General features: G+C 37.3%; 1 protein-coding gene across 1 annotated transcript; it reads right to left on the bottom strand.

Annotated features, from left to right (window-relative positions):
- Nucleotides 1–1,957: 1,957 nt before the first annotated feature.
- On the bottom strand, nt 1,958–26,455 carry Tmem168 (transmembrane protein 168). Its single transcript, XM_051151921.1, has 5 exons — nt 26,231–26,455; nt 20,299–21,547; nt 12,986–13,128; nt 10,640–10,914; nt 1,958–3,538 (listed from the first exon to the last, which is right to left on the bottom strand). The coding sequence occupies exons 2-5, from the start codon at nt 21,424–21,426 to the stop codon at nt 2,991–2,993; spliced, it is 2,094 nt and encodes a 697-aa protein (XP_051007878.1). The 5' UTR covers nt 21,427–21,547; nt 26,231–26,455; the 3' UTR covers nt 1,958–2,990.

Genomic DNA, 26,455 nt, shown 5'->3' with positions numbered 1-26,455 from the left:
AGATGGTTGAGAAAATGAAGGGTTTCTATCAGGCCAAGGCAGTACAAATGGAGAAAGGGGATAGCTCTGCAAATACTAGAAAGAACTGGTAGGATTCTAAGATGCTATGGGAATTAGGAAATAGGAAAATCCAGGGTAAAGCTTTGAGTAATAAATGGAGTAGTGTCACCCAAATATGATCCAAGGGAATAAAGCAACGTGAAGGGCCAAGTTGCACTCTGACAGGCGTCTGCTGAACTGAGCGGCCCATGAAAGGCAGTGTTCAGTATACCATGCTAAATACATGTGTGGAGAAAACTGGCTTAGGAAGACAGCCGAGAACAGTCAATGAATTGTAGTTGAACTCTCACATGTGGATCCGGTTACTGATCCCAGCTGGTGGGGCAGGCAGTGAAATCTTCAGGTTAATATACTAATTATAAAGAGAAGACTTGGAAAATAGATGAGCATACCAAGGGCCATTCTGAGAGGCAGTAGGAAAATCAGTATTATAGAAACCAACCATCAGAGAAAAAATGCAGGTAATAAATGCTATGGAGCTCAACACTTGACAACAGGGAGATATATGTGAGTTACTAGCATTGTCAGCAGGGTGCTGTGTGGGGAACTCACATTGCGATGGGTATAATGTATAGTGAAAGTTGAAAAGCTGAAGAAATATGAGATTCTATATACAAACAACATGTGTGTGTATGTGCACATTGTAGTTACATATGCATATAACATTTAATGGAGGGCGGAAGGAGTTCAATATCAAAGTCTAAAGAATGCTCATACAGCAGTGAGAGGAAAGGAATAGTGGAGACACTACAGACACACATTTGATTACAAAGTAGGAGTTAAGTGTTTTGAACCAGAGCTGAGTCTAGGGCCCAATGTGGGACTCAAAGTTAGCCTCAGGGCAGTTTATTAGAGCCAATTTCTATAGGATTTTTTGTTTGTTTGTTTGTTTGTTTTTATGAGTCCACTGCCCTAGTTTCAACATTTATAAAACAAAACTTTGTTATGTTAAATTATTAAGTGTTTGCAATGATGTAATTAAATCAGAAAAATACTTAGAACATCATAAACAATACCCATGGTCATTTACAAAGTTGTTTCATATGGAAAGGAAGGAACTGAAGGGTTAAAGCTGGGAAGAGCAATGTCTTTCCAGTTAGAGGAGAAAAGCTATTGACACACGTGGATGTGCACATTAACATCTCAACACTGTTTTCCTTACCAATATTAAGTTGTATAGATCAGAAAATAATTCCCAGGGCCGTAAGGAACCTAAAAATTGTACAAAACTGGTTTGAAATGGCACCCATCTGAAATTCCACAGATGCAAACAAATGAAATCATTTGTTTGGTGAAATTTACTATTTGCATTTCAAGCTATAAAACAAGACCTCTTTTAAAAAATATTCTATATAGGATGTCACTAACTTCCAATATTTTATCAATTCTTCAGTATTCTGGGATAAGGAAATATTTTCAAATCAACTTGCCAGCAAACATAAACTCTAAAACATAAGCATTTTGTATACCTTCTACTTTTAATATAGTAAAATATTAAGAACTTTTAATTTCACATTAAATGCAAAATTAATTTTTAACAAAATTTTATTCAAAGTATTAGGAATACAATATTCAAAACATAGAAATAGGCTGTAGCAATGCTGCATAGATAGTGGTATACAAGTTCCCTGATGGTGTGACTTCTTCCCAAATAAAACTTCAATTTTCAAGTCATCAGTAGAAAATGGTAAATGCATTACCTCATCTCTCTGGGGATGAAAAAAATGGCTTCAATGGTGATATCACTACTTTAACAAAGACAAATCTCCAATTGAATTATACCTCCCTCTTTCAAAGATGAAAATTTAGAACGTAAGGTGTATTGGAAGGGAACAAGAAGTGAATTACCTCTTAAGGAGATATCCTGATCAGTGCCTACTTTACTCCAATAAAACACTGAATTAAAGTTTGAAAATTACAACCACACCATTATGCTTACCTAAAATTGCCAACATGAATACTTTTTTACATAATACAATACATGTATACAACAACAACAAAAATGATCTGTTCCCATCCTTTGACCTTCAGCAGAAAAAAAGTTATTATAATAGGATCTGAAAAATAATCTTCATGGCAGAACACTAACTCCACAGAAATACTTAGGGTAGAATGAGTTGCCAATGAGAAATGGCTACATTTATTTTCTGAAAAGAATGCTGATTTATGATTTACTTAAAAGGAATTTGTAGCTGGAAATACTATTCATTAAGAAACCATAAAGTTACCCTGAGAAAGACTCTTAAAATTACCAGTATTTTCAAAGTCCCTCAGTAACCATGAAGGAACTCTTGCCCGCTCTTCTTGTTACTTACATTAACAATGCTTTCATCTCAAAGGCAGTTGGGCTTCTCTGCTGTACTAGTAAAGGTCACAGCCAAGACATTTGGGTGTGGTGGAGAAAGGGCATTTTGCAGCCATTATGAGCAGGTCTCTTCCTGCGCCAAGAGTTTATACTTCTGCAAATAGTCTTGGGGTCAAACAAACCTATGAATCACACTGATGAAAGAATCTTCTAGTAAGTAAATTGGTAGTTTTCTTAAAACACATTGGTCTGGTCTACATTCTCTAATGCATGCCTGGAAAATAAGGCATGAGGAATTCTTCATTGGCCACTGCGGAGGACAGACAACTGTTTTTCTTTTCACTGGAGACAAATGGTAACATACTTGAAAGTGCACTGCTATTTTTAAGATCTCTTACACATCTACATTCGGCATTTTTATGACCCTCTGTATACTTTTGTATAAAATCATGCATACTCCCAATATCTTACATATCCCATAATTACTTAAGAAAAGACAAAGTGAGAACAGCTACGAAAGTAGCAAGATACTTTTCACAAATAAAAATACAGCATACAAAAAAATGCCAAGTTACTGATGAATGGTAACACGAACTCTCAATAAAATCCTTCCCTGGTGTCCACGTTAAGATTTGACAAGTTTAAAACCTTGTCCTGTGTCCAACACTGTAGGAAGAAACCAACTCATTTTTAATCTTTTCAAGCACCTAAAACAAGTTTTGCAGATCCAAAAAAGGTTCAGACCACATAACCAGTTTGCCAAATGCACTAACGGATATGTAATACGAGGGAAGTGTAGCATCCAGTGCTTGGCCACATCACTCCCGGTCGGCAAGTGCAAAGTGTAGTCACTCCACCTCTTTGACACACCGTATGCGGCTCTCACTGTGCGTCCTTTCTCAGTCCAGCAGATGTTGTTAGTGGAGCTGCAGTTGTACTCTACCCAGTCTCTTGTAAAGTCACCTAGCTGGGGGGGGTCAGCTTCTTCAATATCTACTGTCTTTGCCAGCTCAGCTCCCTGAACTGCAATATACTGGTCATTAATCTTTCTCACTTCTTTCACCCATGGTGTTGAGTTCTCGCTGTCTAATATGATGATTAGCCGGGAACAGAAGGAACCATTCTTTTCTCTCCACCATTCTAACAGCGTATCAAGGCGAAGAATGTCTCCACCTGTGGACAAGAAAAAATTCATAACAGTGGTGATTTCTGAAGTCTGTTTCTTTAAATTTTTAGAATACTTTAACAATAACAATAACAAAAATAAATAGGTAAAATATATTGTTTAAAAAACTATCTTTTCAGAAAATACTTTTAAAATTATACTTTTAGCCCTATACTTACATAGAAGTATACTATGATAATTGAAGAAAATTAATTTATATACATATATCCTTGATTTGCAATAGGGTTTCAAACAGATAAAATGCCAATCTGAAAACATTGTAAGTTGAAATTGTATTCACCATACCTCACCTACTAAACAAACACCAAAGCCTGATGACACTGTCCCTTCAAGCATTCACTGCCTAGTGCTGTGACTGTGGCTGGCTAGGGTCTGCAGCTAGCCGACACTGCCCAGCACCCCAACATTATCACATTGCTGCTTTATGTTCAAGTAAGCATAAAATGTGCTTTGCTTTGACTTTATCTACCTTTTGCACCACTGTAAAGTCATTAAATTGAACTAGTGTAAGACAGAAACTGTAGATAAATTTAGTAAAAGTAAAATTATACAGAAAAGCAAGCATTCTAAACTTAAGCAGCAAATGACAGCTCATAATCTCAAATAAAAGTGTCACCTGGCTTTTATGATCTGAAAGTTGATATTACATTTTTAAATAGGAAAAAATCAAAAGAAGGCTTTATGAAACATTAAATGTATAGAAAATTCAATCTTCATAATTCTTCCTGCAAACAACACTTTATCAGAACAAAAACACACATTTTGAGTTTTATTTATGGTTGCTTTCACAGGTACTGTAGTTACATGGGTCCTACAGTTCAAGGTTAAGTCTCAAAATAATTGGTGCTATACAAAAAGTTTGGTAATCCCTGTTCTACTGAGAAATCAACCCTTCTTTGCGTTCATAAGCAAACACCTACTGAGAGAGGACAGGGGCCACTCCTCAGTAATTCTTACCTCTCTCCTCCTAAGCCTGGAGAAGAGTTTATGGGTGTATTCACATTTAAATCAGAGCTATACCTGAAAAACCTGCAAGGAACACAGAAATCCCAGGTCCACTTAAAGTAAATACATTCCTATCTGACTTGCTGTGGATTTTTTGGCATTGATTTTTTTTTTAAAGAATACAATGTTAAAGCATTATATTTATTTTTATGAATAATGTTTTTTTCAGTGTTTACAAAAGATTTCATTAGTTTCTATGAGCTCATCCACACAGATAAAACCTTGCATATTTAATACGGGATATAACCCTTGTAAAACCTGGGGAAAAGTTAAATTTAAACTAATGTAGCTGTTAATTTCTAGATAATGGCAACTCAACACAGTAAACTGGCCCTGTAAAGACATCATCTGCTAACCCTGTTGTACATCGCGGAGAACACAATTTTTCTTTACCTTCATAAGTAGACACCTACTAAGTGAAAGCATTTTTTCCCCAAAAATTGACAGCACAGTTTAATACTCCCAAGATTAAACATAACTGTCCTTCCAGATTCTGAAGTCACCTGAACAAAAGTACAGAGACATCCAGATATTCCACTAAGAGAAAGGAGTAGGGAAATGGAAGGAAAAAACAAAAGGAAGGAGGGAGGGGGAGGGCAGAAAGGAGAGGGGTAAGAGGGAGAGACACTGGGGACTGTTACAAGGAAAAACCAAAACAAGTAAGTTTTGCTAAGTGCTGTGTACTAGGCATCTGAATCACTAAAAAAAAAGTACCATGGAGAAGCAACACTCAAAACAACTTTGGCTGGAAGAGTCACTACTATGAATTTAAAGCAGATATAAGATAGTTCACATTTCTAGCACCTAAACTATAACTCTGGCATTTCACGAATTGATCAGCCTGCTTGGATATTCAAAGTATTTGTATTTTCATATGAAGGTGTTAGGACCAAAACAGACCTCAAGAAAGGCAGTGCTGCAGACAATGTCCTGATTACAATCTGGGCTTATCTCAGGCTGAACTCTGACCCAGTAAACAGAAGAAATGCTAGCAGACAAACAACACTTGAACCCAGCATTCATCAGAGACCTTGTAAAGTGGGATTCTGTTTGTCAGGAAAAGTCATTATTTCCCTTATCTCTTGCCCCACCTCACCCTCCACCTCCAGTAAGGGCCTCTGGTTCCTGATGAACTCAAACAAGCCTATAAAGAGACCAAAGTCCCCACACTAGCTTCTAGCTGCTCTGGACCCGACTCCAATGCCAGCTACTCAAACTCCCAGGCCATTCTGACTCACATGCCCCATCCTACTGCTGCCTGCTCAATTTGCTGCTCTCTGCTCATCCACCCACAGCTCTAGCAGTTTGAGGTCCTCAATAAATCCTTATTCATACCCACAAGATGGTCTAGTTCTGTGGTTTCACTAAATCCTCACTGATAAATTTCAGGACTTAGATTTTTTTCTTATTTATAAAGAATAATATTAGTATTTTAATGGGAATTGCATTAATCTGTAGACTGCTTTTGCAGTATGGCAGTTTAACAATATATATTCTCTCAATCTATGAACATGGGAGAATTTTCCATCTTCTACTGTTTTCTTCCATTGCTTTCTTAGTTGTTTTTATAACTTTCACTATAGCAGACTTTGTCCTCCTTGGGTAGGATTATCCCTTCATTTTTGTTTTTTCTTTTTTGAGTGTATTATGAGTGATAATACTTTCCTGATTGAGTTCACTACTGATATACAAAAGGAAACATTTTGTATGTTGGTTTCTATCCTGCTACTAAGCTAAATTTTTGTCAGTTCTGAGTCTTTTGGTAGAGCCTGTAGTTTTTCAAAGTATAGAAGATGAAGGAATTTTACACTTTCCCCTTCAGTTTTGTCCCTCAGGTGACAGTCCTCACCTCATTTTAGCCCTGGCTCTACCTCAATGACAGAAGGACACAATTATTTTAATTCTAGGAGTCCATCCCAAAAAAAGAAGTAGAGGCAAGCTTAGAAACATTTCTTATCACTAATGTCTAAGGTAATACAAAGTCTAAAACAAGGGGAACAGATATAAACTATAGAATAATCTTACAAGAATTTTATAATAAAATAAAATGTATAAAACTTCTATATTATATTATAATGAGGACAAGGCACAACATAGAAGTTTATGTACAAAAATTATAGCAGTGGTTATTAAGGGGTATTTGATCTGTTGCCTTTCCCAATAGAATAATACATTTTTTCCTCTTTCCTAAATTTTTTGATGAAGCAACTCTAGAGGGCAAAAAGTGCTTATGCACACATAAGCACTGGAGAGGCCAGAATAGTTAAATTCACAGGCCTTCCTCAAAGGAAAGAGGCGTTTACCCTGTCCTCCTCCTGGAACACAAGTACGGATATCACTTACAACCTGGTGATCCTTTGCTGTCTGATGAGCCAGCAGCCTTCCCCCTAAAACCGTGAGCATGCTTCATGGCCATAAAACTCATCCTTGTGAGAGATGTCATTTGAACTTTACAGCAGCCTAGTTGCCTTCTACATTATTTGAGGGCCAGGCACTATGTTTATCTCATTCTCCCTAGACCCTTACCTTGAGCACTGTTTCTAAGTCAACAGAACCATGCTTTGGACAAACCATATATACTTTGCAGCTTCACTGTAACATGTCTTTAGATTTGTTGTATGCACAGGGCTGAGTTGTTAGCTGAAAACTTCTTTCCAAAAATGTGCTAATCTAAAATATGAGCTAATGTCAGACTCAAGGAATTCTAGCCCAGCACCAGAACCAAAAGCAGGCTGGACCTAATTTTACTCTGGTCTTTTCATGGATGTTTCCCTGCCTGCTATCAAGCCTGCAGGGACCCTCCACACAGCAACTGGTACTTCCACAATTAGAAAGAGCTTTAACATACTGGAATTACCAGCAATTTTCCAACAAACAACTTTCAGAATGCAGTTTTCTACTAAGAGAAAATATCCTCTTTGCTAAAATATCAAACAAATAAGAGCATCTTTTTATAATTTGCAAGTCTGCTGGTAACAGTACCTCAGATGCCAGTCTATGGCACAGTATCTATGTATAGCGAATGTATTCATCAGCTTGCTATGAGAAAAGCTGAGAATGCACTGGCCCCGATGCATGCTCTAACGCCCAATGCATACTGTTTTAGAGGCAATAAAGGCTTCAATACACGGTTCCCATGCACTACTAGTATTTCTTCCACTTTTTCAAAAAAAAAAAAAAAAAAAGTTGAAACATTACCTTTTCATCATTTAAATGTCTCTGGACACCAGACTACACAGACCACAAGCAATGTAACAAATTGCACCCTCCACAAAGCCTATCACAGCATTCCATTGTTTTAACATTCTTCAGCATATTCTACCCTAATTCTCTTTTAACATTAACAAGACACTTACAGCAGCAGTAAAGCCTTCTGAGTTATTTCTCTACCTTGCTTTGTTTTGCTCTGCTTTCTTGTAGGTTCTGTGTTACACTTGGCTTTTGGCCCAGATACAAAGCACTTAACACTTATCTCCAGTAACAGCCATTCAATACATTTCAAGAAACTGAGACAGCTGTTTAAAGGTTCTGTGTTTCTGTGATAAACTGATTTTTTAATTTTTTTCTGTCTCTCTGATAATTATCCCAATTGTTTTTTACCCTAAAGCAAGGAGATAAAATTATCAGGTTTAATATAAAAACTCCATGAATCCAAAAAGACTACACATTCTAATTGATGTGTGTTAAAGTATGGAACAGAGGCACATTGAGGGTCTTGTTCCCCAAGTAAAATTGTTTTGGACTTGATGTTAATTTGTTAGTACAAGTCTAATGCTAATAGTCATACTTCAAGGCTGCCAGAGGTAGTTATTAAAGAGTTTAAAGTTCTTGGTCATTTGACTTGGAACAAACTAGAGCACTTTACACAGAGCAGAGGTGTTCTATCTGATTTCAAGGCAAAATCAGTGTTGGAAGGCGTGTGTCTAGCAGGCATGGGAACTCTATCTGAAGAGCATTTAGGGCCACAGCTCAACCTGACTACTTACAAATAAGGCAGGTGCCACAGGCCAGGACCTATGACAGTAGCACCCGTGAATTACAAGACAAGGCACAGTAGTGTCATACTATGCTATGTGATAGCTACCACGACTCTGTCCATGGAAATTGACTTTCTTATTTTGTATAATAAACTCTAGAACAGTTACATAACCACAAACCTTTTTTTGCTAACAAAGAAACTCCATGATGGCCAATTTACTGGTAGTATGTTTCAAAGACTATAAAGAAATTACTTTAGAGTATTTCAATTTAGATAGTTATCAAAATTATAACTTTTTTTAAAGTTAAGTTTTCATAAGTGGATCTTAACTCTTTATAAATATCCAAGTATATGAAATTTAGATACTATCTATTATGGTATCTTTCTTTTCTTCCGAAGGGAAAAAGGTGATATAAGTATTAGTAAGCTGAATATGTAGGAACAGTGAGTTCCATACTGCCTCCATCTTCCACTTTACTCTTTGAAAATGGTAAGTTAACAGAGGTGCTGGGGTCGAAGGAGTTCATAGGAAGTCAAGCCTAATGTTGTCTACCAAAAACTAAGCAGAGTAGCTAATACTTAAAATGTATCCAGTGTTTGCCTTTACACCTAGAACAACCATTGCATTGTTTAATATTGAATTGCAAAAAATACAATTTTTAAAAACTGCTTTTATTTATGCTAAAAACTCTACCACAAGTCAGGCATGAAATTACTGGGCTCAAGCTGGGGAAGGCCATGTGCTACTTGAGCTTCTTTCTTTCGGAGCCCTTTCTCCACAGCTCTGCTCTGTGTGGCATGGTTTCTCCCACCCAAGTGTAGGTATGATGACTTTCATCTACGTAACATGGCTTCTGACAGAAACAACTTAAAAGAAATCAGGGCTTCTTGGCCCATGGATGTGGAGGTTTCAGTGATCATGCAGTGTGTGTAGCAATGCAGAGCAGCTCGCACATGGCAGCAGAGAAGAACAGGAAGTGTACCTGGGCAGCTGGCTTTCTTTTCCCCCCTTTTTACTTCACCCAGCCCTCTAGACCACTGGAGTGAAGCCCTACACTCAGGGAAGTTCTCCCTGGGCCCAGGGATATCCTCTCTGGAAACACCATCAAGCATACCCAGAGGTATGCTGTACCAGTCTCCTGTTTACAACTAAATCCAAATAGTTGGCAATGAAGATCAAACATCACAACACTTACACTTAACATTTTATGACTACTATTGTTTTGATCTCAATTTACAACTAGGCTGGATATAACTAAATGTAAATAAACTATTTTCAATAGAAAGTAAGAAAATTATCTTATTTTTTCATGATATATTCCATTAATTTTCTTACCTAGGCATTACTTAAATATTCCCGTTATGTTCCAAGTTCTCTTACATTCTGAGAACGCAATAATACACAAAACAAACCCTACAACTAAGGAAATCATTATTGTAGTTAGGAACACTGACAAATTCCTCTATGTAGTAAGACCTCACTTCTCTGAAACTTCTCTTGAAAAGGAGTGTTTTCTTTTTCTAAATGCAGGTAAACCAAAGTCTTCTCCAGCCCCAAGACTTTAAAAAATATAGACACATCAAAAAATCTAAAGTAATCCTAAAGAATTGTGTAGCTTACAATGAACCAGTGATGGTTCTCTACCGTCTTTCATTGTACAGATGTGGACGATGAAGCCAGCAGGACTCGTAGCTGAAACAGCGCTGCTGCACAAGAGCAGGGCCAGCGCTTCTGACCTAGCACCATTTCTATCGCGTGGTCCGACACTTAAAGTCCGGGTAAGGTTTTAATACATATAATATTAAAGACTAGGAAGTACCAGTCATCAGCTTCTAGAAGATACTACTATGTGGAATGATTCTAAAAACACTCTTAAAATGAGACTGTAAGTCTCAAATTAAATGAATATTTTTCTTTCTAAATACTATCAATGAAATAATTCTCAAATCCTTGTTACAGCTTAGTGAAATGAAATAGGTAGTTGTGAAATTAAAAGTAATCATATAACCTTGGTCATCTGTTGAGCAGCGAGCTGAAAACTTTAATGTCTCTTTGTAAATATTTCATGAGTGTATATTTCACAACTGTCAAAGGTGAACTTACCTGCTAGAGCCCACTCTCCTGAGCCATGGGTGTGCCCACTGTAATACAAAACGTAGGTATCATGTCTAGGTCCATCCACTGTCCGAAGGTCAAGGAAAGCTTTCAGTTTGGAATGTAGGGTATCAAATGATAGTCCACTTGTGGAATAGTCACATCCATAGGTCTCAATCATATGATATGCAAAAAATCTTTGGATGGCATTGAGCATGCCAGTAGACCTCAGATTTAACTCCTGTACATGTTCTGGTGGAAGCAGTGTTGGCTGACCATCAGGACTGCAGAGAGAGAGGGGGGGGAGGGGAAAAAACCCAACAATTATTCTCCTTTTCAGAGAGTATCATTCAGGGGCTGGAGAGATGGCTCAGTGGTTAAGAGCACTCACTGCTTTTCCAAAGGCCCTGAGTTCAATTCCCAGCACCCACATGGCAGCTGACAACTGTTTGATGCTGTCTTCTGATGTGCAGATGTACATGCACACAAAGTACCCACATACATAAAATACATAAATAAATAAATCTTTATTTAAAAAGTATTATTCTATGTTACATTCTCATCCAACATCTATAATGATTTCCCAAGATATAATCAATCATATCAATTAAATGGCAGGTTTCTCTTCTATAGTTCCTTTCATGTTAACAATTAAGTTCAGAAAAATCAAAACATGGTTTCTAAAACCTGTTATTCTTATAAGTAAAATGGTAAAGGACTGAACAATATCTCATGAAATATACAACACTATTCTTTTCCTCCTGTTCTTATTTTCTTACTGAATGACAAAAGTAATACTGTACTAAATGTTTCAAGAATAAAGGAAATGACATTATTTTCTTCCTGAAAAAAATTAAATTCACATGTGAAACATGGCAAACAAGAGTGGTTATATATTTAATTTCTGTATTGAAACACAGGGTCTTTGTAATGTGTTCAAAATTTAATAACTTAAGGTACAGTCTGAAGTAGAAGACACTATCAATTAACAAAAAATAACTTTAGAATAGTTATTAAGACTTATGTCCATATAGTATTTAATATGAACTGCAGACTTCGACCTGATCTGGAGCAAATGGTAGCCTGGGAAACACATTAAACTACATGTGACAACTAACAGCAAGAAAAAGCTTGCAGTGCTGAAGAAGAGGGTTATGACTGCTCTCCTCTCTAGAACAAAATCTTATCAGAAAAATTGAAAAATTAACTTTTACTTCAGGTACTATCAAACCTATCATAGGAATATTCAGTTTTATTAAAATAAAATCTTTCACATATTTTTGACATTTAAAGGTAACCAAAAGAATAGTCATATAAACTAAAATTATAATGTAACACAATTAACTGTGCATCTTACTATTTCCACGAATTCTTTTTGCAGAATTCCCATATCTTACTTTATGAGACCCTTCCTAAACTCTTATTTCCATGAGAACTTTCTACTTCTAGCAAGTCTTCACACAGAACTATTAAGAATTTATTTGAAGATTCCTATCAAATATTGGTAATGAGATTTTTAAAAATTATTTCAAGATATCACCACAACCAAAGGAACTATAAAGAAAATTTAGTCATCAAACTCATTTATGGCAGAAACTATTTTTTCTATTGTAAATATAGCTAGCTACTAAAAAATTTTAAATCAGTAATGTTTCTAGTTTCAAATTTCCCCTAAAAAATTATATGGAAGAAAACTACAATGAAATTAACTTTTAAAAAAATTTTTCGAGACAGGGTTTCTCTGTGTAGTCTTGGCTGTCCTGGACTCACTTTGTAGGCCAGGCTGGCCTTGAACTCATAAAGATCCACCTGCCTCTGCCTCTGCCTCTCCCTCCCAAGTGCTGGGATTAAAGGAATGTACCACCACGCCCAGCAATAAAATTAATTTTTAAGTAAACTTCATTGTTAAGCTTCATGTTTATTCAGAATTTTCATAGTAAATCCTACCAGCTTTCCAGAACATTCTTCCAAAAAGGGTTATTTTACCATTATTACTTTAGATAAGGACTCTTAGGTTCAGAGTGATTATAATTTGTTCACAGAACAGAGAACTGGAATTGCAGGCTCTCAAGTCCAGCAGATACTCTATTATTACACTGTTTTACAGGAACTTTCCTGATACTCCCTTTAAAGACAAGCTTTTCCTTCAAAAGTTCATCCAAGCTAAACAGATCTATCAAAATATTTATATTTAATCCTGAAAATTACATTATCACTTAAAAGTCAAGTTTTATACCTAAAATGAAGTGCAAGGGCACTGTACTTTGGAAATAAAATTGTAAAAATAATCTATAATGATCATTAAGAGATATTAATAATCAAGGCGTTGCTGTCAAGCCCAAGAGAACACAGTACCTGCAGAAGTTGGTAGGGATGACAATAGCATATCCAACAGAGGTTCCTCCTAAACAGTTACCCAGCTCATGGAAGAGCCCATGTGCCATGGACTCCAATGGCAGAACAATAAGAAACATGCTCAAGAAGATTCCATTTGTTGGCTAAAAGAGATAAAAGACAAGATTATATAGTTTGTGGATATTTAGACACATGTGCATTGACTCACAGTTTTTACATCTATGGTCTAGGATTAAAAAGATAACTGACAATCGAAAAATGATCATAAGAAAAAGCACACATTTGTGGACATGGATGAATTACCAGAGCAATGAACCTTAAACAGATCTCTAAGTTTTTTGTAAGTTGTAGCCAAACACAGCACATATTTTAAAATTTTTGTTAAATAACCTTCCAAACAAACTGAAAACAAAAATATAAAAACTCTGACATGAAAGAGAACAAGAATAAAACCATCTCTCCATGTCCAACCCACATAAGCAGCATTTTTCCAAATACCCATGACTATTACTTTATCAAAAAGGGTGCTTAAGGAAGGACTTGCTGTCCCAGTCCCATGAAGAGTTCAGAGAGTCCACAAACTATGAGAACAAAACCTTAAGGCTTAAAAAAAAATCATTTATATATAATAGTTTACCTTTTTATATATTTTTACATAATAGTGTACCTTTTTAAAACTCTAAACTCAATTTGTCTAAATTTCAGATCATAACAAAAAATATTAAGAGCATTTAAATACCTTTAAAGCAACAGGAACACAGAAAAAAATTCATAAAGAAGCTAAGATTAAATATTAACTGAAACTAAAAAGCAGGACAAAGTACTCATTTAAGTTGAAATAAAACAGAAAGATGATAACTAATCCTGTACTGTATCTTTTTAATACTATTCCAGATTCTTGCATTAGTGCTGCATAAATAATAGGCCTATCCTCAGAAACAAAATGTCAACACTAAGGAATGGCTCATCAGATCAAAAGTAAAAAATTTATTCAAAATGAAAAACCGATACCCTGGCCAATTTGGTACAGTGCAGTTTATCAATTGTATAATACACACTATAGTAAACTATAATTATTTAGTGTAAAGAATCAATTATAAACATCAAAAAATATGAAAATGTATAATTAAATCACTCCAAATAGTCTTTTAGACTATTTCCACACTTCATCTCACACACACACACACACACACACACACACACACACTCTAAAGTCAAAGTTGGACAGATAGCTTAGCAGACCCACGATTGATTCCCAGCACACACACAGCAGTTCACAACGGTCTGTAACTCCAGCTGCATGCCTTCCTCTGATCTCTGTTTTTGTTTTTGTTTTCTGAAACAGGGTCTCAGGATGTAGTTTTGGCTTGTTTAACTTGTCGTTTAGAAAGGCTGGCCTCAAACTCCAAGATCCACGTGCATTTGCTTCCTAAGTTTAATTAACACCAAGCACCACCACACAAGGCACTCATTTAAAGGCTGGAAACCAGGTGAAGAAGAAAAGACAGTTATGCACAATGTAACAATATTTTGGTCAACTATGGACCATTTGCACCAACTGTGTGCATTCAAACAGGTTGTCCATTCAGGGTCCCATAGACCATAATGGAACTGAAGATTTCCTACTGTCTAGTAACATAACGTGACTTGTTGTTGTACTTTTGTGCTGTATGTAGACAAGCCTGCACTGTCAGTCATATAATTATGTACAGCTCACAGCCAACAACAAATGACTGTTAGTGGTTCACATTTTTACCTCCTGTACTTCCTATATATTAAAGTTTACTGCAAAGCGATATGCCATGTTTATCCAGCAACAGCCCCACATTTTGTGTTTGCTGACTGCGGGCATCAATAGGCCAGGTGGAGTGATTGATGTAATCTAAATTTACAAAAGCATACTCTACCATGATCATTAGTTATCTGTTAGGAACTGTACCACACTTATCCTTCATGAAGAAAACACTACTCAGACCATTGGTACTGTTTGGTTTGGTTTGGTTTGGTTTTTTGCTTTGTTTTGTTTTGGGGGGTCGTGAGGGTTAGTGGGAATAGAGGATCTACTCTTCTGAAGTGATTCCACTATGTTCCACCAAAGCATGCTCTGGAAACTTAATTCTCAATCCAGCCATCTTAGGAAATGGGTCTCATTGGAAGTATAGTGGTCACAAGGACACAGAACTTACAAATGACCTTCACAAGTGAATAAATAATTATTACATAAGGATTCACTCAAAGCTGTGAATAATGCTCCTTAATCCTTCCCTTCCATCTGTTTGTCTGTCTGTCCATCTATCTAATCTATCTAATCTACCTATCTATCTATTAATCTACCTATCTAATCTAGCTACCTACCTACCAAGCAATCTACCTATCAATCTATCAGCTTCTATCTCCTCAACTTCCTCTATTAAAATTAGGCTTCCCAATATTCACACAGTGAAAATTAAATGTCATTTCTTTATAAATTACCTACTCTGTGTTACTGTCACAACAGAACACAAAACACAGGACATCCCAGTTTATAGTGTTCTAGAAAAAGTAGTCAAATTTTAGCTTCAAACTAAAATAATGTCCCCTTTGAAACTTAGACTAAATGGCTCCAAACTGGGGCAAACAAATGAAACAAAAGAAACAATTTGAATACTGTGCACTTCTAATTCAGCAGCAGGCTGAAAAGCTCACTGTTCCCCATGCCAAATGAAAGAAGGGCTGGTCCTTCCACCTTGCTGCAAGTGACGTCACTCTCCATGGATAGGTTTCAGAATGTGAGGCCTATACTAAGACTCTGTCATACCCAGGAATTGTCTCTCTTTCACCTACAGTGAAATTAACTGTATTATGGTTTTTCTAGTTTGGGTGAAAAGGGCTTTTACAAAAAGCTGCATCAAATCCCCATGGAATCTTCAAATGGAAAGACATATAAAAACTCAAGTGAAAGATTTCAGAGGGCATGTCTAAATATAAAAAGGTGCTGTGGGGTATGTTTCTAAGTGGGGTGCAGTCTCCCTTTTGGCCTTCTGTGAATTATCAGTGACCATGAATGCAACACTAGCTATGCTGGGATAGTGTGCCTTTTTAATTGATTTATTTAAGCGAAAAGTTTAAAAGACAGAAGCAAATATCAGGCAGTGAACATAATACAAACTGTGGGAAACAGCAGCCGTAATGGTGCATTTTAAGTCAGACTGAGATTATGAACCACAACAGAAGCTAATGCGAAATTCCAACTCTTTAATGAAAGTAACTTGAAAGGAAACAATTGACTCATTCTGACAATATTAGAGTGGAAAAATTAACAAAAAAGCACACCTTTTAAAATGAGATTAGTGATGATTTCTTAGCTATGACAAATTTTTTTCATAAATGAAAAATAACTGATAAGTTGGTTATGCCATCTCTATTGTCATGTATTCTGACCAAGGCTGTCAAACTGATCTCCTTAAAAGTTTTTTAACCTGTTTTTCCTTGCTGTATTAGGTCTGTTCCAACCGAAGCGGTGGGAAACCTTTCCATAGAAATCATAAATTAATGAGACATAAGAAAAAAGTGTAACTTTTTTATTCTTACAAAAATGTGGTGTGTGTATGTGTGTGTGTGTGTGTGTGTGTGTGTGTGTGTGTGTGTAAGAGAAAGGGAGAGTGAGATGGAGAATTGAGAATGATATTTAGAAATGTTAAGCAAAAATAGTTCAATTTAAAAATCTAAAATCCAATTTAACTAATTTGAGATAGCTGAGAATGTAATTGGATTAGCAATGTCATTCTCTCCAAAGCAGTTTTACCCCATCAGAGACTTCAATTGTTTCCCTTTCACTATATACTTTTCTGATTCTAAGTCAACTGAAATCACTTATGATTCATATTAATGTTACATTTGATCTTCAGCAGAAGTTCAAGGAGAGATCACACATAGAGGATAAAGGGTGTAAGAGCTGGGGAAGAGGGTGGGGGATTAACGAGGGTTAGAGATTAATGAGTGTAGAAACAATGTGGTTTCAGTATTTCTTTTCAGTTTTGTTAGTTTGTTTTGCTCTGAGTATTCTTATTACATTTCACAGGACACTGGGCAAAATAAAGGTTTCAAAATCTTTCTATAATCAATTAAACGAAAATTAAGCAGAAAAGTCTGCTTTCTTGTTAGGTGCAATGCCAACATCACAGACATCAGGTATCAGGTAGCCGTCAGTTGCGGAATGTAAATACAGTCAGGTGGATTTACATTAGTAATTAATAAGGCATTTAGCGGGTATATTACTGACCAGGACTGCCAACACCATCCCTTTAAACTTCTAGCAAAGCATAATCCTAGGCTCTTCCCCAATCACTGAATTCCAGTCTTCAGAACTTTACCAAATTTCACATGACTCAAATGCACAGATGTCACAAGCAAGGTTTGGCAAGCTTTTTCTATTGTTAATATGTTAAGCTTTGGAGGCAGATAACTGAGTTTTCAGTGAAACTACTAAACTATGTCATCTATCATGATAAAAACCAAGTAATAAAGAGTTCTAAAACCTATTTCTAGATTTAGGAACAGGTCTTAAATACACAAGGCCCAAAACAAATAACCAAGCAAGCAAACAAACAAAAGACTGGGGGTAGAGATGGTTCAGCAGTTAAGACTGTTTACTACTCTTGCAGAGAATGAGTTCAGTTTCCAGCAGCTACATCAGGTGGCTCACAAATCCAGTTCCAAAGAAACTGACTCTCCTCTGGCACCTACACACACACACACACACACACACACACACACACACACACAATTTCTTAAGTAAGAAAACACATTTTAGTATCTCTCAATATTGATAGAATTAGACAGAAAACCATCAAGGATATTGATATATCATTCCCAGCTTGACTTGACTGATATTTATAATATTCTCTGCCCAATGGCACTGTAATCTTTTTCAGATCATAAACAAATCCTCATTAAAAGACTAAAAACATACAAAGTGTCCTCCAAGCATAAAGATAAATCAAAAATCAACAACAATACAAAGACTGATGTTGGGAAATCCACAATTATGTCACACCACAAAAATATAAATAACCCACAGGTAAAAGGAGAAATTACAAGGGAAATTAGATAACACCTTGAAAGACAGTATAACACTATACAAACAACAAGACATAGAGGTCAATATTAAAAATAACTCAGGTGTGAAATCTCCCACTTACAATTAATTACGGTAGACAGATATATGCAAAGGCAATTCAGTGGGGAAATGTCAGTCCTCTAGTCTTTTCAAGCAGAGGTGCTGAAGCAATTAGACATTGTATACTAAACAAAATTCAGGCCCTTATACCATAAACAGAAACTAAAATGGATCACAGACTTAAATGTGAAGGCTAAAAGGTAACTTCTGGAAGAAAATACAGGAAAAAATACTTTGATGACCTACAGTTGAGATTCTTGTATAAAATAACTAAATATCCAGCCCATAAGAGGAAGAATTGATAAACTGCATTTTATAAAGTTAAAAGTGGTTTTTCTTCAAAAATACCAGTAAGAAAATTAAAGAAAAAGCCAGAATGAGAAGAACATTTCTGAATCCTTTATCTAATAAAAGATTTGTACCCTAATTCACAACGACCTCTTAAAACTTAAGACAAATAATCCAGTAGAAAAATGGGCAAACAATGTAAGAGTTATTTAAATGACATAGACTTTCATTGGGGAATCTATAAATTAAAACCCAAAGGAGATACCACTTGAGGGCCAACTTGAGTTATTTTCTCAAGTGCACTAAGAGCTGCAACCTCGAGATTGATTCTCCTAACATTATCTTTGCTGAGAGATTCCTCAGAAAGCTTTTGTGTACTCCCATGGGTACATACACTTTACCTGAAGAGCACTGGTATATACAAAGCAGAAAAATCTAGTGGCCAACAAAGCATTGGTTAACAGAATGTCATGACCTGGAAAGGCATCTGAATGAATGAGGCTAACTTAGCAAAGAAAAAGTAATTAAGACTGGGAAAATGGCCAACCCAGAAAGGAGAGGAAGAGTAGTAAGTTCTTGGTAGAGTTCTGACATCATCCAATTCTGAAAGTCCCTCACTCTGGCAAGTAGGCAAAATGAGGAAGCTACCCTGAGGCAGCATGGAAGGTGTTCTCACCTCTTGGTTGACTCCCACCCAGGCAGCCCACACTGAACGGAAGCATCATGCCCAGGCAAGTCTTTATGTCTCCCTTTAACGCTAACATATAGATCTCATGCAGCAGCAACAAATTGGTGCAAAGCAAAGAACTGCACCAAGAAGTGTTGCTCTTGTATGTCTACAGCCCAGCCTGAGGTATTCAAATTACACAGCCTGGCACACTATGAACAGTTATGATCACACTTTTTATGCCAGCCTTTTCCTTTCATTACACAGACAACTGTTTTTAAGGGGAAGACATCATGAGCTCTTCAGCATTCAGCACCTCTAGCTGAATGTCAACACTACATAGCCAGAGGAAGGGAAGACTAGATTCCTCAAGAATGTCAACATGAAGCTGAAGAGATGGTTTAGTCAGTCAAGCGCTTGATCTGGGTTTGGAACCCCAGAAATCATGTAAAAAGCCAAGTGTAGTGGCCCTTATCCATAATCCCAAGCTGTGGAGATGCAACAGATAACAGGATCCTTGCAGTTTGTTGTCCAGCTAGTACAGCCAAGTCAATGAGAGACCCTTTGGGGTGGGGGGTGGGGGTTAAAAAAGAGAGAAAGAAAAAAAGGGAAAAAGAAGGAAAAAATGAAAAAGGAAAAGAAAAATGAAAAATGCTGAAAATGACTGAGAAAGACAGGTGCTTGTTAGCCTCTGGCCTCCATATGCATGCACAAAAGCACACACATACATATGCACAGATATACAATATATACACATGCATAAACCACACACACATAATTTTAAAAATTACTACAAACACAAACTGTTAGCTGGACAGTTTGAATATCCATAAGCATATACCATAAAATATACCACCACAAAATACATTTTTCTCATATCTATAATTCAAATTATCTAATCTTTAATTCAGAAGCTGATATGGTACTACACATCTAATTTCTTTTCTTTCTAATTCTTTTCAAATAAAATTTCTCCAAGAAAAAGGCTATGCCATAAATGTGCTATACAAAAGTCACATCAGGTGGGTATGGGTTTAGTCTGGTACCATAACTCTTCACACATCTTCAAGTATATTCTAAATATGTCTTTAAGTGTAATCTAAATGTGTCTGTACGTATAAACTCTACAAATCCTAATTTCATCTTATCATGTATCACTGGCATTGACATAAGATAATAAACAAAAAACCATGAGCTTACCTGCCAGGAGACTGCTCCCAAAATTGCTGTTGCAAGAAGACTAAAAAAAACTAACTGCTCTGAAATTAAGCAAAAATGACGCATTCCTTTGGATGCCATGATTCTATCAAGGCTATTGTTATCTGCCCTGTGGTTAATATACACTTTATGGCAGTCGTTTAATTTGGTATGAAATCCCCAAAGAGTTAAAAGAAAAATAATATGGCAAATCATCCAGAAAATTCCAAAAATGGAAAACCCTGGTATCACGAAATACCAAAGATGAGTGTCTCTAAGCTTAAATGCTGAAAGAATGAAGAATGTAAGCTCAATCATTCCAGTGAAAACCACTGAAAGTCTCCTGCAAATTCTTCCACGGTACAGAAAAGGTTTCCACCTTTCGGTGACTGAAAGTCCACTAAAATAAATGTCAAGGAAAGGATCAGTTATCAGGCAAATAAAAAAACATGCAAAAGCAACCGGGTTTTGAGGAGTTTCCAATGAAGAGAAAAAGAACAATACTGAAAAAATTATTAAGTTTGGGATAGCTAGAAAGGACTTCATTCTCAGGTCTATAATGAGCATGGCCAAAGCCACAACAAGCAAAATGACACTCAGAGATTTCTCCACCAACATAGTTGTGCTGGCGATGGCAAACCCAACAAGTTCCAGAAACTCTACTGTGGTTAGTAAAGTGGGCCGATGGCGGATATAACCAGAAATTCTTTCCACCAAAGCACATAATATCCTTAATACTATAGACGTCAGGAGCAGGTATTTGGTTGATTCTTCTTTCACGTCATTTTTAAAGGATGAATTATCAAGAAAACATAGAAGGCCGAGCAGAAATCCAAACCAGAGATTGGAGAGACTTAAGCTTGCTGCTTCCATTGAGAAGTAATAGTAGAGGATGCTGGCAATCCCGAGAACAAAGAGGCCGAGAATAAAAATCACCAGAATTAAAGAATTTGCTGTTTTTTCCCATCTTACATAAAGACCTAAACATATAGCCACCAGTAGGTTGATTCTGGCTAAATGGCCAAGACACCGCACGGAGGAATGCATGTTCACTTCGCTGTTTACTTCTTCCAGCCTTGTCATTGCTAGATAGAGACAATGACTAAAGCAGTAGCGCAGTGATTTACACATGTAACCTGGCAAGTGGGCGGCTCCCACGCGACACAAAAATTAACTTCTTGTATTTCATTCAACCAAGCCAATATGGTAACTCCTATTCCAACATTTTCTCAGAGGTTCTCTTTATAGTGACCTAAAGAGAAGAAAGAAATATTTCACAGTTAATTTTTCATGATATGTTGTACCTTCTTCTTTATACTAAATAAATGAATAAGAGAAAAATAGAGGTTCTTCTGAAGTCCAATTCAAAACTAATCGAATATATCTTAATAGTAATGTATTCTGGCTACAAACTGCAAGTTACGCAAAGGAAAATGCCCATAATTTGTAAATCATGAACTTGCCTAATCTATTCCTATTTAAATATTCATTGGCTCAGATCATAAGCACTTGGCTTTGACACAATGAAATACCACTCAACTTTTAAATGGAATGAAGGACTTCATTATTACCTCGCGTTTGCAAACACTAGTACAGAGACAGTAACCATTATTATGGTCCTAATCCCCTGTATCTCTTTACAAGACATTTCTGAAAATGGTATAAAATTTCAGTCTTTACACGTAATTTAACTTTATTAAGGGTACTCAGTACCTAAAGCTGAGCATAATTCTTGTACTTTCACTCCTATCAAAATAAATTACTTGATTATCACTTATTTTTCAAATCTAAATACTACCTACTTAGAAAACCAATTGGTGAGAACTTCTTACTCAAAACCCAAATACTGGAACACTCACCAAGTCCTGGTAAAGAGCTTCAAATCTACCTTTTCAGAAAGTCATTAAGGCAGTTATTTGCTATGACCTACATAATTATTTCAACCTTCAGTGCTCCCATAGACTTCACGTAAAATACGATAATGGTTAAAATATATTATATATAATATATATGAGAAAGCTGTGAAGTCGGACTAATAAGTCTAATCACTCAGACTCATATGGTGGAAGGAGAGAACCAACTCTTATATTTTGTCCTCTTAACCTCTACAAACATGTCAAGGCACATGCATACATACATATCAAGCATGCATGTGCACACGTGTACACACACACACACACACATACACACACACACACATAAACACATATAAAAAGAAGTACTGATCCATCCACTAGGTCGTTCTTTAATGGTTTCCAATACACTATAATACTGGTCGATTGCAATAGCTTATGGTCGGTCATACAATACTCAAAAATTCATATATTCAGAAAACAGATGTTTGTGTTCTGGGGTTGGGTATTAGTGCTAGAGTGCTTCCCTAAAATGCACAAAGGATTAGGCTTAAACGACAACAACACACACACATATTATAAGTTTATTTAAACTTTCCTAATAGAGGAACACTTAAAAGGCACACTCAACAAAAACACGTGATAACTTAGAATTAATCCATAACTAGTGTTTTGCTGGAGAAGAATGTTTCTGGAACAATCTTAGGATCACTAACATGTTTCAAGTGCTATTGCTATTTCTATCTTCTTAGTCCAAAAGCATATTTTAATTTCTAAATCTATTCATTATATATTCAAACTTACTTTCCTCTATTACATTTTCATGTAAGCATTTCTTACCATGTGGAATTAAATGAAAATGTCTGGGTGTTTGTTTTGTTTGTTTAATGTCGATTTTTTACATAAGAAGCTGATAAAATCCAGACTCAAAAAAAAAATTTATAAAGTATTACTCCTATGTGCTATATCACACGGGGAGAAGGGGACGATCATCAAAATTCTGATGGTATAATATAAGCTCAGAAGCACTACCAGAGGGAGAAACACTTCACACACCACGCTAAAAGGTACCACTCCGCGTTCAGGAGACCCCTGTTCTCTGTTGCCAGGCCAACATTCTTTCCTACTCTGTGACTACTCAAACCTCTCTTTTTTCTCAAATTTCTTGACACCCACCTCTCACTGAATTTGTACCACACGGCTGCTTCCTACAGGGTCATCAGAAAGGAACTTACTAAAGTTTCTAATAGCACAAACCCACGTCAATCTCCATGTCTGAATGCCAGTCAAAAAGAGTACTCCTGCCCTGCGTAAATCTTTCCTGTTCCAGGAAATTCTCATTTATCCTTTATTCATCAGTACTTAAGCATTCGTAGGTCAGCTTTTTTAAAACTGCTAAGCAAAGGGGTAAAGAAGTGCAGGGTGTGGTGGCACAAGCCTTTAATCCCAGCACATCGTGGGCAGAGGCCAGCCTGGCCTACAGAGTGAGTTCCAGGACAGCCAGAGATACACAGCACTCTGTCTCAGAAAACAGAAAAACAAGAACAAACAAACAAAAGGGTAAAGAAACAAAACTATTTGTTGCCCTCACCTCTCTACCACGTTCAAATCTCTTCTCTCATGACAACTAATGTTTGGTTAAGTTCCTGTACATTCACTTCAAAGCATTCAACTGTGTGATTTCTCTTAGTCAAACTGCTCTTCAACTTCTGGAATGAGCTACAAGTTTCTAAATATGATGGAACCTTTGCAGGATCCTGCACATTTTCTTTAAAAGCCTTTACTGCAATGGACAGGACATTCTCCACAGTTATGCGGAAAGCGGAGACTGACTCTGACATGAACTCTTGTGCCCCATATTTGACCACTTCCCCTTGGTGGGGAGGCCTGGTGGCACTTAGAGAAAGAATAAGCAGGCTACCAAGATGAGACTTGAAGCCTATGACCATCTAGTGGGGGAGGAGGTCCCCCTCGGTCATAGACCTAGGGGAGGTGAATAGGGTGAAAGCGGGAGGGAAGGAGGAATGGGAGGATACAAGTGATGGGATACCAATTAAGATGTAATCTGAATAAATTAATAAAATAAAAAATTTTTAAAAGCCTTCGCACTGTTGAGTATTATCACCTTCTGAAACCTTTCCCTCCCCTGGCTCCTAATGTCCAAGAATATTTTTTTTTCTCCCAACTCAGTGGTTTCTCCTTGATTCTCTTGAAAGTTCTTCACATGCAACCTAGCCTTTGGACGCGTCATCCCAACCCTAGGCTTTGCACAATCTCAGTTACTTCTAAACTTAATTACACAACTTAATAAAAGACAATACAGCTAGCTGTATCATGGAATATAGGCCTGAATTTTAAAAGTCTTTATCCCTTCTGACTTACTTTTTAAAATAGCATGAACCAGAAACGAAAACAAAATCTTTTTTAAAAAGCATTTTATTGTTTTCATTTGAACTACCTTCCTTAATGATTTGAAGGAAAGCTCCTGAGGCAAACAAAACCCAGTACAATGAAGAGAATCAGCAAGTCACTGCTAAAGTCCATTTAAAAAAAAAAAAAATTCAGGGTGGGGATAGAACCCAGGAAGCATGCTTAAAATTTGGGAGGCCTTGGTTTGACCCTAGTGGTACCCTCTAACCTTCTTCCACACATCTTCACCCACTATTTAATCCTCATCAGTCCTTGCTTTTTCTTTTTCCTAAGTATCTCTCTCACATTCCTTCTACTTCTTATCCCCCAAATCGCCACCTAAATTTTGGCCACCATCATCTCATTCTTGAATGTCTTCTTTTTTATTTTTATTTTTTTCTTCTACTCCTGCTCTTCTTATAGAAAATGTGTATTTAAGACCAAATTTTACCATGTTACTCTGCTATGCAAAATTCTCTAATGGCGTCCCACCCATCACAGCACTATAGTCGCACCTCTTTCAGTGCCTTTATAAAGGACTGTATCATTGGATAGGAGCAGTTGCCCCATCTGTTGCTGCTCTTCCTCTTTTTATTCCAAACATGCTGGCATGTCGATTATGAACTACATAAATACCATGCCCTCTCTGGCCACATTCCTTCTCCTCCTCCTAACCCTATCTGCCCTTTATCTGTCAAACTCTACAGATCTGGGTTTAAATAGTGTTCTTGGAACAATCACCTCTCACTCCTCAGATGATCCCTACACTCCCTCTGAGATGGAAACATAAGAATACTCCTTTCTTCACCATTTGTTTAATGGCTGCATTCCTCACTAGGTCACAAGAGATCTGTCTTCCACAATGCATGCTCAGTAATCTAGCCAAGTCAGTAATCAAGACGGCATTTAGTTTGCTTTAAAAAAACAAAAAACAAAAAACAAACAAAAAACAAAAAACAAAAACAGACGAATACAGAAATAACTAATTAGGTAATGCGGACATAAAACAAACAATTTTTAAAATATGCCTCAGCTAGTACCAGTAGTTAAGAGAGGTTCCAGGAATTTTTGGCTTGTTTGCTTTCAGCCTTACTCCAGCCTTCACGTAATTCACCAAATTTCTTCCAAATCAGAAAGTGCCCTCCCTGTGTCCTATCTAAGGCAAAGGGCTTCACAACACAATGTATCGCTTTCATAATCTTTCAGTGGAAATCTATTTCTATTCCATGTAGGGGAAGTATCAAAAACCTGAAAGAACCACATTAAGAAGTCAGAGTTAGGAGAATTACAGACTTGTTTTTCTGAATTCCTGCTAATAATTCTTTCGGCCCACCTCTTAACCAGAAGAACGGCAACTCAAAACTCTAAAGCCCTGCCTTAAGCAGCAATAGTAACTTATCTCCCCCTAGGCCTCGTCCTAGCGAGGGATGGAGAGGTGGGGGCCGGGACCCTAGCCGTTCGCCCCCCACCCCTTCGCTCCGGGAGGTGACACAAGGCGAGCCCGGGTCGGAGTGACAAGGGACACCTAGGAATTCCCTGCCTCCGTGGTCGCCGGTCCCTGGCTGGCACCGCTCCCACCCGCAGGCCGAAGGGGCGGGGCCTGGCCGGGTCAGCCGGGCCCTGGGCGGCGCGCCAGCCCTCCGCCGCCCCGCCGCTCCACGGGATCCCTTTACCTGCCTCGGGAGTCGCCACCGAGCCTCGCTCCGTCCGCTGAGAGCCTCGCAAAGCAGAAAGGGCGTGGGGCCTCAGAGCCTGCGACTCAGAACCAAGAGGTGGGAAGCCGCGGGGACGTTAACCCGACACCGCCTGCACTAGGACTGCACGGCCTTCGCACAAACTTTCTCTATGGCCCACGCGACCGCCATATTTCCGCCGTCGACTCTGGGCGCTACGGATCG

Source organism: Acomys russatus, chromosome 10, assembly GCF_903995435.1.
Source record: "Acomys russatus chromosome 10, mAcoRus1.1, whole genome shotgun sequence".
In the NCBI taxonomy this organism is placed as follows: Eukaryota; Metazoa; Chordata; class Mammalia; order Rodentia; family Muridae; genus Acomys; species Acomys russatus.
Note: the sequence above shows the minus strand (reverse complement) of the source record. Positions and strands in the feature narration are given on the sequence as shown.

What these genes read in the sequence shown, in the direction of transcription:
- Tmem168 (XM_051151921.1), bottom strand. Translation starts at nt 21,426, where the DNA reads ATGTGTAAATCACTGCGCTACTGCTTTAGTCATTGTCTCTATCTAGCA. An exon ending in ATCCCTACCAACTTCTGCAG is followed by an intron (nt 10,915 to 12,985) that starts GTACTGTGTTCT and finishes CTCTCTCTGCAG; the next exon opens with TCCTGATGGTCAGCCAACAC. An exon ending in AGGAGAGTGGGCTCTAGCAG is followed by an intron (nt 3,539 to 10,639) that starts GTAAGTTCACCT and finishes TCTTGTCCACAG; the next exon opens with GTGGAGACATTCTTCGCCTT.